This window comes from Etheostoma spectabile, chromosome 6 (genome assembly GCF_008692095.1).
Source record: "Etheostoma spectabile isolate EspeVRDwgs_2016 chromosome 6, UIUC_Espe_1.0, whole genome shotgun sequence".
NCBI classification, from domain to species: domain Eukaryota; kingdom Metazoa; phylum Chordata; class Actinopteri; order Perciformes; family Percidae; genus Etheostoma; species Etheostoma spectabile.
In genome coordinates this window covers 23,236,673-23,249,033 of record NC_045738.1, presented here as the reverse complement: position 1 = coordinate 23,249,033, position 12,361 = coordinate 23,236,673, and the positions used below count along the sequence as shown (strand labels likewise).

The following is a 12,361-nucleotide window of genomic DNA, read 5'->3' as shown; positions in this document are numbered from 1 at the left end:
GGGGGGGGGGGGGGGGGGGGGGGGGGTCACTAATGTCATGGAAAGCAGATGTGGTAGCACAATTGATTGCACAGTGCCATATTCTTTTCATGAGCTTTGAATGAGTAGCATTGAACAGATTGGTGCATTCTGTGCTTGACATTGAACAGCTGACTTCCATGACATCATTGACGACGGCTTTTCCTTTCTACCAGCTTTGTTATAGCCAGGCCCCCAAACCCTTTCCCATTGTCCCTGGTCTCTAACTGGCTGCCCATTCTCATCCAGTGTGTCATCTGCACTCTGATTGGCTTGTGCAGCCTCGTAATTCAATCACAAATACGGACTTGATGCACCTGCCCTGCTTTACCGTACTGTAGCTGCATTTTGACTAAATCCACCCGTAGGCCTAACCAGTTTGATTACCTGACCCCTACTGCACCACCAGGTTGGAATAAATGACACTCCTGTTACCCTCAGCTGGGCATTTGATGCAGCTCTCATTTCCATTGGCTGTAGAGCTTTCCTGCTTCTTCTCTCCTTTCCTCTACTATAAGTCTGTCTGTATCATATTTCTTTCTTTCGTCTGTCTTTTTCTCTGTATTTATGACACTGTGTCTGGTTGTAAATGTTCCACTATTCGCCGCTCTGCCCGTGTCCCGGCCTTCTCCTCCTCTCTGCGCTGGTTGTAGTGAATGCCCCTGCTACTGTTCACTTCTTAGAATCTGACCTGCTTCATAAAAAAACTCCTTTCAGGACAGATTGTTTTCTCCCATGATGACTTATTGTGATGATCCAGTCACATTTTGCTTATTTGAACAGGTGGTTTCCCTTTAGTGGGATCACTGAGCTGGTAAATAACGTCCTTCAGCCCCAGCAAAAGTCCCAAAATGACAAGGAGCCAGAGCCAGACGCGTAAGTAAAAGAACAGACCCCTCTTGATCTCCTCCCAGCAGGCAAAAATATACAGCCGTGATCTCAGCAGCTGGACGCACAGAACGCTTGAGCCTAGTAAATATTAGACTGTGTAACACAATTTCTCAGTGTTTGTCGAAGCATACAAGGGAGAGAGTGGAGTTGTGGGAGGGGTGGTCAATCATGGATCCTACTTTAATAAATGAAATAGTAGTGAATCTTTGTGAGGTGGCACCAGTACTAACATACTGAAGTCGAGAAGAAAAACAACACATATTGTCATATATGTTTGTGTGTTACTTAGCCCTGATGTTATTACATTTATGTAATAAAACAAATTGCGCAAAAATAGAGTTCATTACATTTTGGTATCATAGACTGTATAAGGTTGGTATGTATTGAGCAATACTTCAAAATTATTGCCATCATTTGATCAAAAGCACTGTGGCCCTCAGTTACCTGGGGCTGGTTGCACACATTAAATATCACAATCTGAAGAGTTAAATCTGTCTAATGTGTCTAGTGTGTTAAAAAAAAGAAGGAAAAATGACAAAATTAGTACCAAGTTCTGGACCTTGTACATAGGCATTTTTTATGAGCCGCTTCCCGCATCCTATTCATTATAATATTTTTGTGGGCCCTCCTCACATGATAGGCATGGTAGGCTATATTCAGTCGCAACATAAGACCTGTCTTTCAACTGAAGCAGTCAATGGCACCTGTTGGTAACTGACCTACGTCCTACTAGAGAAACTTGTAACATCCAACATGTCATTTCTAAAAATTAACTAATTTGGTTTTTCTGCTGAAGTGAATGGTAAAAAGTAGCTTGAAGGTGTAGTAGCTTAGTCAGCCATGTTGTATGTTTTAGGAAAAATTCCCAAAATACAGAATTATTAGTGAGTTAATCTAAGTGTTTGAGCAAAAAGGCTTTGTCTCAATCACTTCTTTGCAACATTGTTCACTACATTTGTTCATCATGTTATAGGAGTTTCCAAATTCGGCAAAATTCCCAGTAGCCGTTCAAAATCCCAATATAACTAAATGGTGAACTATTGATTGTCTATCAGGTTGTTTCTTCAGAGCAGACATTTTGACTCGTCATGGTAACAGTGCAGGTGTAACTACAAAGATTAATTACCAGGACTTAGGAACATGCAGATGTAAGTGGAATTTAACCAATGAATTAGTATTGTTATTAATTACACCTGTGCTTTTCCTGCTTTGTCCCAATGTGTGCTGTTAAGTGATGTAAAGGGTTGCTAGCATGCTGGGGTGAGTTGAATTTAGCAACTTCAAGTAACTTTTAGGTCCTTCTTTAGCCAAAATACACAATACATTTGACTAATGAAAAATGGTTTGTACATGCCCACAGACAATTCTTGTCACTCAACTCTGCAGCAATTTGGAGCATTAGCTAAGTCTGTAATTTTTATTTTGTTGGTTTTCCAGTCTGCAAAGGTAACGCTAACGTTAGGCTACTTTAAACGGTTTGCTGTCAATTCTCTTAACAAACATTTCCAGCAGTAGCAGAAATCTGGTTTTAGCATTTAAACTACTATAGCCTATGCTACATACTCAATACCAAACGGCTACATTTCACAAAGCTAGCTAACTAAGCTAACAACTAACTAACAGTAGCTAGAGCAGCTAGCAGGCTAAGTAGCCTGCTAGTTCCCCTAGCTACTGCCTTTTCAGAAACATATATCTTTATAAAGACGGATATGTTTCTCCAAAGGTAGTGGAGACCAAACCAGAGCAGAAAGGAGAATTAATATTGAACTTGTGTTGACTGTCTGCAAGATATGTTACGTTTAGCAACCTATGGTTAGCCATAACGCATTTTCAGGGTGTTTGTGAGCTTCTTCAGTCAGTTACAGTAATGTTAGCTTAAAGTGAAGAGCTAGAAAACCTTGTGCTATGCTATAAGTTGTTTCAGATAGAAGGGGTTGGAGTAAGGTCAGTGTATCGCTTGCAAACTTGATTTTCATTTCACAAACCGGTATTGAAAAACAAAAATACGAATGGTTGTTTGAGTTTTGTTCTAAAATACAAAATTTTAATTTGAAATACAAGGCTTTTTTTTCTCCTTTTCATGACCAAAAGGGGATGAGAGAAATTTAAGAATATGCTTTGATATTCATTTTCTATTTCATATAACAAAAAATAAAAAATCACTCGAAAATAGAAATGAAAAAAGGCCTGTTTTTTTCATATAACGGATGTTGTAATTTCCAATTCAACACCAGTGTTGCTTTCACTTTCAGCACAGGCTAAAATGACTTAGGAACATAGACTGTTAATATTAATATTTACAGTCTACGCTTTGGAACCCTACTCTGATGATGCTTGAGCGGACTTTTATCTCAAAATGTCACATTTATTTATTTCCCGCTCCCTGCATCCCTCCGACTCTCCGTCTCTAGTAGCGGCATTATGCAACATGACCCCACACAAATTGCAACAGAAACTCTTTGAACTGATCTAGTCTCATAAAAGCCTCCTCTATAACATAAAAGTCCTAAGAAATCCATGTGCTAATGCCAGTTTCCCATTGCAGCCTATGTTAAAGAGACACTAGTGAATAGAGAAAATATTTAAATTGATATTTTCTTTTTTTAATATTTAAACTTCCCCAGTTGATTATTTACATTGAGAAAATAATCTCTTGTATTACAAGTATTCTGAACGTGTATGTTTAATTATGCAAATGACATGTCAGAATTTAAAAAAATATATATTTTCTGTTTTCTAGTGATTTTATTTTCTGTTATGTGAAATAGAAAATGAAAATCAAAGCATATTTTAAAGTTCTCGCACCCCTTTTTTGACCATTAAAGGGAGAAAAAAAACCGCCTTGTATTTTAATTTTCTAATATTGAATTTGAAAACAAAAATCAAACAACCGTTCATTTTTTTTGTTTTTTTAATACCTGTTTATGAAAGGGAAATTGAATGGCCAAACAATACACTGACCGAGGAAGGTGACAATTCCCCTTTCGAATGGATGATGTAAACACTTATAAGCCGGTTAATACACCATCATGTCTAATGCTTTCATTAAGGATGATAGAGAAGATAAAATTCAGCTCAGACAGGTGGTGACAGAAGTAGAATCCAGGAGCTTGCGGAGAGCTTGTAGTTCACCCTCGCTGTTGGGTCTGTCATATGTCCAAGGAAGAGGCTCAGGTTACCGGCTGTGTGTAGCTGTTCTGGTGCAGGCCAGAGGTAAGAGAGCCCCGATACGCTAGCATGGGATTGCACAATGAGCAGCGTATGATTACTCGTCAGCAGTGTCACCTACATTTGACCGTGTTTGACCATATAAGCAACCCTCTGGAATGGGCCCTGTGTACCAGCTGCCTGCTGTCATACGTGTTACTTGGTCACTCATTTGTAGTATTTCAATCTGCTCTATTACTTGCGAGCTCTCGGTCAATTTTTGCTTTTTGATGTCTCAGTGACCATCTTAGAATCATACATGGCCTATATAAACAGACCTTAGTCAAATTTGTAAAACTACCACCTGTGGAAAAAAACATATATACTATATATGTACAGTATATACTGTATATACATACAAACATACATATGTACATACAGTGACTTGAGAAAGTTTACACACCCCTGCTAAAGTTAAAAAGAGGAATAAAAAAAGAATAAAAAAACATCTTTTGGAAATTGATCTTAATATTTTAATTAAAAAAAATTAGAAAAATCCAACCTTTTAAGGACACCAATTTCCTTTGTGAATGAATAATGTATTGTAAATAAATCAATGTTCTTCCTTAAAATACAGGGGGCATAATTATACGCCCCCCCTATGTTAAATTCCCATAGAGGCAGGCACGTTTTTTTATTTTTAAAGGCCAGTTATGTCATGGATCCAGGATACTATGTATGCCTGATAAAGTTCCCTTGGCCTTTGGAATTAATACCCCCCCCCCATCATCACATACCTTTCACCGTACATAGTGATTGGCATGGAGAACTTTCCATAAGATCATTTCTCAATGCAAATCAAACCAGCTGTTAGGCTAACTGAAATAACACCATGCCAATCTTTTTTTGAGGGGTAGGGGGGTCTTTTCCCTTTATTAGTGACAGTGGATAGACAGGAAAGAGGGAAAGAGATGGGGGATGACACTTAGCAAAGGTCCGCAGGTCGGATTCAACGCCGGGCCGCTGCAGGACTCAGCCTACATGGGACGAACGCTCTTACTGGGTGAGCTAAAGGCTGCCCCGAAAATTTAATTTTTTTAATTGTTTTTTTATAGCCTATTTAGCCCCCTAGGAGGTGGGTGAGCATTAATGGAAGCGGCATGATAGGTAATCATTGGTTATATTCTCAGCTCTTCTCAGTGACCTTGTCTGATTATAGATCAGTGGCCCTTCATCCATGTAACTTAGTTGCCCTGGATCAAGCTCATGTCTCTGTAAACGTTTGAGTGTAAAGGAAGATTAGGTGAGAATAAAACACGATTGTTTGCAGTCTTATTTCTTTGATCCTGGGAGACGGTGGCTTTACCTCTTTATCACAGTCTTCATCACTCTGTTATCAGGCCTGCTGTCAGTATGTGAGATTTGGCGGGATCTGTTGAACAAGGCTACATACTAATCTCTGCTTGGTAAACACACAAAGGCTGTGACACAATTAGCCCTTTAATCCCTCAGTTGGTACACGGGGGCATGCCAATGGCACTCTGTCTAATGTTTGGATGGCACAGAGACATCAGGTGGTGTGTGGCCATTACATTTGGGCTCCAAAGGTCTGGTTGTGGGTAAAGGAAGCGCGTTTATCTCAAACGCAGAGCTGTATGTGGTAAAAGGATAGCCTTGCTCAATAATTCACAAGTGCTAATGAATGTTGCAGGGGATATGTGGGGGCGAAACCAATTCTAATCGGCAGATTATGAAGTCAGCCCAGTGTTTAGTTTCCAAGGAGACGCTCAATTGACATGTGTCATACAAAATGCATGCGAAGAGTTCATGCAGTTTTTTTTTTAGTAGCCTCTCAGGACTTGTTAGAAGTCAAGGATCCACTGCATGAGATCAGGTGTAATGTATCAGTAGGAGGCCATCTATGGGACACAAACAGTAACACAGTAGACACTGCACTGACAAATGCGTAATGGGTGTTGGGCTCTACTGTCTGTGAAACCAATGGTTTCCTAAGTAATACAATAAAGAAATACTAATTGTGTGAAATGGTAATGTAGCTATCTAACAGTAGTTCCTAAGTTGTTCCGCTACAGAAACACAGGTGCAAATGATTCAGTAAATGCAGGGGAACCTGAGAAAGTGGAATTAAGTGATGTTCTTAAACTTGCAAAACAAATTTGATACCCCCCCCTCAAAGGAGGAGCTCATGGTGTCTGCTTTTCCTTGCACACTGCACATCGCCAAGGTTATATCAGTTGGTCAGTCGATAGCAGGAGCGTATTGTGTAAGTGTGATGTGAACACATGAATTAGACTCGTGGCAATAGGAGGGATAAATCTGGTGACCAAAGATTGTTATTTAACTCTGTTATAAACAAATGCATGCGTCTGCAAGTTAGACTACAACAGAACAAATTACGTGACTCTATCCTATAAGCTCATGCTGATTACACAAAAGGCATACATTGCATGAGTTTTTGTGTAGTTGTTTCACTAAAGCACAGCGCTTTATGGATAAAATAAGCCTTTACACTGGTCTTAGGTCAATGTTATTCTGATGAATGTTTTAAGGAACGGGCATTGAAAATGATTTTAGGCTTAAAATGCTGTGGTATGTAGCATTGGTGCTCGCTGTATACTTGTCCCTTTACACATAAACTTTCAATAAATGAATCAAACACAAACCTTTTTTATAGGTCACCAAATCTAATCTATCTTTTCCTAACCTCTGTTCTTCCCATTCGCTTACAGGAAGTTGCACCAGCAGTTTGAATCGTACAAGGACCAGGTTAAGAAGATGGGGGAAGAGTCTAAGCCGACTCAGGAACAGAACAGCGAAGCCCCAACCTGCGGGATATGCCACAAAACCAAGTTTGCCGATGGCTGTGGCCACCTCTGTTCATATTGCCAAACCAAATTCTGTGCTCGGTGCGGAGGACGAGTGTCTCTGCGGTCAAATAAGGTAACACCGGCTTGAGGGCTCAGTATTTATAAGGACATGAACACACATGCAGATGTCCCTCCCTCAGGCAAATTTCCCCTACACTACGATTTTAAATCCAAGGTTATGAAACGTTGTGAAATCATAATCTGGGAATTGAGCCAACGGTGTCTCTAATGGCAACTGTTTTTCAGATTATCAACATGTACTCCACTCAGAAACTCACTGCCTGCATGCTTTTATTCTAATTCTGTTCACTCTTATGTGTTAATTCACAGCTGTAGATGTCATGTTTACTGTAACTTACAGTTGTCCTATTTCACCACTGGAGGGGACTGTTCCTCCTTTACTTTTCCTATAAAGGAACCTTTTGTATAATGTGGCCCACCAGTTCCTAACTAACCTCTGTAAAATCCTCCCCACAGACTAAGCCAAAGCTTTTAGTATTAGACCGCTTAGATTTAAATCATGAGCTTGAGTGTTTTTATGCGATGCCATCCAATCCTTTGCTTTTTGGAATGTGACCATACTACCAGGACCTACTAATGTCGCTCACAATCTCTCTCTCCCTACCCCCCACCCCCCTGTCTCCCTCATTCTTTCTTTCTGCTGCATTCCTGCTCTCATGGAATTGCAACAGGAGGACAAAGTGGTTAGCAAATCCTTTTCTGCGTTTCTTGAGACAATGTCTGAACACAAACATTGTTCATGAAAAACTGTTATGATATGTATATACACGCATGCAGCAGCCAACAATACCATGAAAACTAAGACAAGAAAAGTCCTGATTAGTACTTGTCTGTGAGTCTACCATGTCATGCTGAAATAAACACTCACTGAACATTAGCTCATTAGAGAAACACTGTTTTCAAGAGGGTAGAGGTGTTTTTGATATTGTGTTTCTTAAACAGAGATACAAAGAGTGTCAAATGAAAAAAGACAGATAAGGTTGGAATTAAAAAGGATAAAGCTTAGATAAGACTCAAGGAATAAAACAGGAGCCCTCCACCGATGTTGCACATGAGTACATTTACCTGTCACACAGATTTCCACTCAGACTGTGAAATATATGCGTACATAATAGTATATATTATGTTATGTGGCTCCACAATGAGCTCTACAAAGTGTGAAGAAATAACCCTGATGATGTCATCTGGGTTACATAGGTTTGGGCTTGAGACTTTCTTTCAACAATACTGACTTTAATGGTATAGGTGTTTACCAGGCATCGGGTTACATTGTGGAAATTGTGGCATCCAGCATTTTGGGAGGTAGCCCTAATGCTGCACAGATTTTGACCTATTTTGTATTTTTATTTTTTCAATCTGTCTCTTTCTTCCTAATTCTATGTAGGTGCAATACGAAATTACTGTTAAACCCATTCAAATTTGACCTTTCTTCAAACATATAGGTAGAAATGTATACTTGTAGAGCTAATTTGGATTATTACCACATTGCTGATTAATATTCCTTTGTAATATTACTCCAACAATTCCAACAAGCAGATAAGGGGAGTTGCTTTTCTAAGCACTCTATTGGTATATAGGGTTTTGATCAATATGAAATCTCACACCCGATCCGAACCATCCCAACTCAACGCTAACATGCAGTCCTACATGTGATGAATAGAACAATATAGATCAGAAGCTATAATGTCTGATTGCTGTATTGAATACCCTTGGGGATTGTCTATATCTGTGATGCTATATTTGTTTAGTGAGTAGCACAAAGATGAACACTTTACAGGGGTCATGTCTTTGCTCTGTCCTTGTATGACATAGACTTCCCACAGCAGGTTTTTATCTCTAACCTGCTTGTGTTTGATGGCCAAACAGTAACTAGACAGTCTCTAAGCCACACTGGAGAAAAGTACATACCGGCAGCAGCAGGAACACTGGGAGAGACCTCTGCCCTGCTGCTCCTTTCACTGCCAAGACCCCAGTTGTACAGGCGGCCATTGTTCACTGGTAGATAATAGCTGGGAGATTGATTACCTTGTTGTACAGATGGTGTTGAGTTTTAACAGTGGCAGCAGGCTGGCGATGGGCAGAGAGGCCCTGGAATGTGCCGCTGAGGCAATGCCAGCTATGTGCCTGGTGGTGCCCTGGCCTCCTGGCACTCCAGGTTAACTCTTCATATAGACTGTGGATGCTGCTCCGAAAGGAATTCATCAACACTTTGCTGTAGTATTTTGTCTACACTGAGAGACAGCTGCAAACCCCAATGGAAGATGCAGGAGTGAACATTTCATCACAGTCCAGAGGACTGTGCTTGACAATAGTGACATAGTTCAAATAGTTTTTGCAGATATACTTTCAGAATGAATTGAGAATCCAAGAAATTGCTGATACATAGGTTAGTCTTTGGCATGGGAGCAGAGTTTTATGCCAGGATGCAGAAGTTGAAATGACAGCGTCAGTCAGAGAAACAGAGAGCAAGCATGGACATGAGCAGAAGATGTGGCAAGGGTGTTAGGGTGAAGATAGATAGATAGATAGATAGATAGATAGATAGAGTACTTTACTAATTCTACCTTGAAATTTGACTAACAGCAGCAATGAGCTATGAGCAACCCTTATCAATAATAACTTAATTAAGTGGGAGAATCTTTGCTGTAAATTGTGCTCGGTGCAAGTACTGCATAATGAAATGTCAAGTAGACTGTCACTGTAAAGTTGCAGCTCCGTTATGGATCAGATAATTGAAGGATGGGAGTGTTTGTATTGGTCTAAGTTTGTTAGGGGGAAGCCTCCCGACCCCCTGTCCTGACACAGAGGGGGATGGCAGCTGGCAGCACGGACCTCCTGTAGCGCTCCTTGTCACGGCGGAGCTGGATCAGTCTCAAACTGAAAGTGCACCACTAGTTAGGTAGCTGGCAGTATTGCAGATGTAGGTTGTTGTTGGGCTGTGATTGTTGTTTAATCCTGGCTCCAAATTGTTAACCAATACTGAAGACAACACAGGGTTTTAATTGTACACAGTGGTCCACTAGGAGTTTAGTGCTAGGGTTTGCTGATTGTTTTGTGTGTTCTTGCTTGTAGTCGCAGATGGACAGAAGCTGTGATTACTCTGCCACGAACAACGAAGCCACATTTTGGTATACCCGAGCAGCTTGTCAGAAAGCTTGGATGTCAGTGAAAGAGGTGGCAGTGGTGAAATCTGCCCTTTTTCCATCCGTCTTCTCTTTCCCTCTCTCACAGATGGTGACAGCAGTGGCGAGAGAGATCTTGTTCTGCGAAACGCCATTGAATATTTACATGTCTCTATGTCTGGGACAGGTAGCAGACCTATGGCACACTGGAATACAATATAGAGGGACTGAGAGTTAACCGAGTGGTAAAGGAAAATAAACTTTGACCCAACTGAAGACTTACAGTTCTGCCCAATAACATGACATATCATAACATTTTGCTAAATCTACGACTCATTTGATATAGTCACAATGAATCACAACAAGCTGAATAATGGATAAAAACACTAATAGAATATCTATGTTGATAGCAATCACTGCTCCTTGATTTCACCACTTAGCTTAGCCTCTGTTGTAGATACTTGAAGAACAAAGTACAGAGTGGCGTTTCGAGGCTAAAAATGTAAAATGCCTTTGATAAAGATAAAGTGTGTGTCAGTGTTGTGAAGTCTTTAGAATCCCTGCTTGTAGCGGTGGAGCTCCCCACCATTTCCTCTGATGTGGCTTCAAAAGGGTCCGAGGAATCAACAGTCTCCAGGGAGGAAGTCATTTGTGATTCAAGCAACTCTTGAACACATTACATGGGCTTCTTGGCACCCTCAACAATTCTGCTATGAAATCAAAGAGGACGTCCTACAGTTCTTCATAGGGTCTTATTTCAATTCTAAACAGCCTTGTAGTGAAAAGCATATTGTAGTACATTTTATAGATTTGTGAGTCTCTAAACAGCACTGCAGAAATCTATCTCATCATCAGAAGATACCATATGGACTATCTTAAGTCCATATGCTTTAACCAGTTTCACAGTGTATTCCAAATTTCCACTTAAATGTTGATTTTGAGAATATAAATGCACAATTCTTAAAATGTGTTAAACCTCTAAATCCTAACTAACTAGTGTACTTGCGATGTTAACATAAAGAGAACTGCATGTACTACATGCATGAACTACAGTATCTGTGGAGCCAAGAAGATAGTGTTTTCATTGAATATCAATAAATGTGATGTGTCATTTGTTGTGGTGCACATCCTTTGCAGCTCTGCTATGAAAACATATGGCTAAGTGTAGGCTACATTTCTCTCAGTTGTAATTGAGATTTTTTATGTTTGCAGAAAGATGCAAAACTCTGCATTTTCTAAATTAGCTGTACAAGGACTTTTAAAGGGTGCTAACGTTGTTAGCTTTAACTCCCCTGATTCTAGACAAAATGCTAACTGTGGAAAAGGTGCTGGGCATGAGCTGAGGCTACCTAAAAACACTTTTCAGGTGAGAATATGGGAACTTGCTTTGGTTTGGCAATGAATTCCATAATTGAAATGGTCATTGTACAACTCACTAAGTCCTCGTTTGTAAAGAATTTAACATCTTAAAACATCTTGATTTCTCTGGCATTGTAAATACTTCAAGTTGTTTAACCCATGTGTTGTCCTCCCAGGTCAAACATTTTATAATGATTATAAAATGATAAATATTATAATGTTTATTTTCTTTTACCCTTTTTTTGACATTTGACATTTTCAACACATTATTTTATTTTTTTTATTTCACTACCACCACCTTAGTAGCCTACCACTAGTTCTACACTACTTTTTGGAATCCATGGTCAATAACCCTCATTTGTACAGAATGATACCTAATATTTGAGTCAATAAAGCAGAAATTATGAATTATTTTGACTAATAGCTCAGATCAGAGGAACGTATGTTGAGTGGATGAGTTTGGTCAGGATGCTGATTTGAATTCAATTTACACCTGAAATTGAACGAAAGTGATTAATTGTATTTGCAAAGAGAGTTGCATGGAATCCAACCTTTTCTTGTGCTAATTTGGTTAAAAAGAATGCCATATTTCTGATATAGACATTTTACAAAAGGGGTCAAATTTGACCCGAGGACAAAAGGCGGGTTAAACCCGCATCTGCAGCACGTGAACGCGGCATACGGTTTTTGCTGACACGTTCACATGACCTCCCTGGCCCCATGGCTTCATGGTCCAGTTGTCTGACAACATGAAGAGAAACACACAACGAAGGCGATGATAATAGCGGTGTTCGGGTTGAAGCCCAAGCTGTGGTCACACAGCACAGACTGAGTCGGAAATGACACACTGTGTGTATGTGTGTGTGTGTGTGTGTGTGTGTGCGCGCGCTCACACAGCGGAAGCAGTGGCAGTCA

The 12,361-nt window shown here is 40.0% G+C and overlaps 1 protein-coding gene across 21 annotated transcripts in view; it reads left to right on the top strand.

Moving 5' to 3' along the window:
* rims2a (regulating synaptic membrane exocytosis 2a) overlaps nucleotides 1-12,361 on the top strand; it is a 192,741-nt gene that overhangs the window by 35,491 nt on the left and 144,889 nt on the right. For 9 of the 21 annotated variants that reach the window (XM_032517818.1, XM_032517797.1, XM_032517802.1 and 6 more), the window contains exons 4-6: nucleotides 802-894; nucleotides 6,807-7,017; nucleotides 7,637-7,648. In XM_032517818.1, coding sequence (XP_032373709.1) covers nucleotides 802-894; nucleotides 6,807-7,017; nucleotides 7,637-7,648 — 316 coding nt within the window. The remainder of the gene's footprint in view (nucleotides 1-801; nucleotides 895-6,806; nucleotides 7,018-7,636; nucleotides 7,649-12,361) is intronic. The other 12 variants (XM_032517825.1, XM_032517819.1, XM_032517813.1 and 9 more) reach the window with 3 other exon arrangements.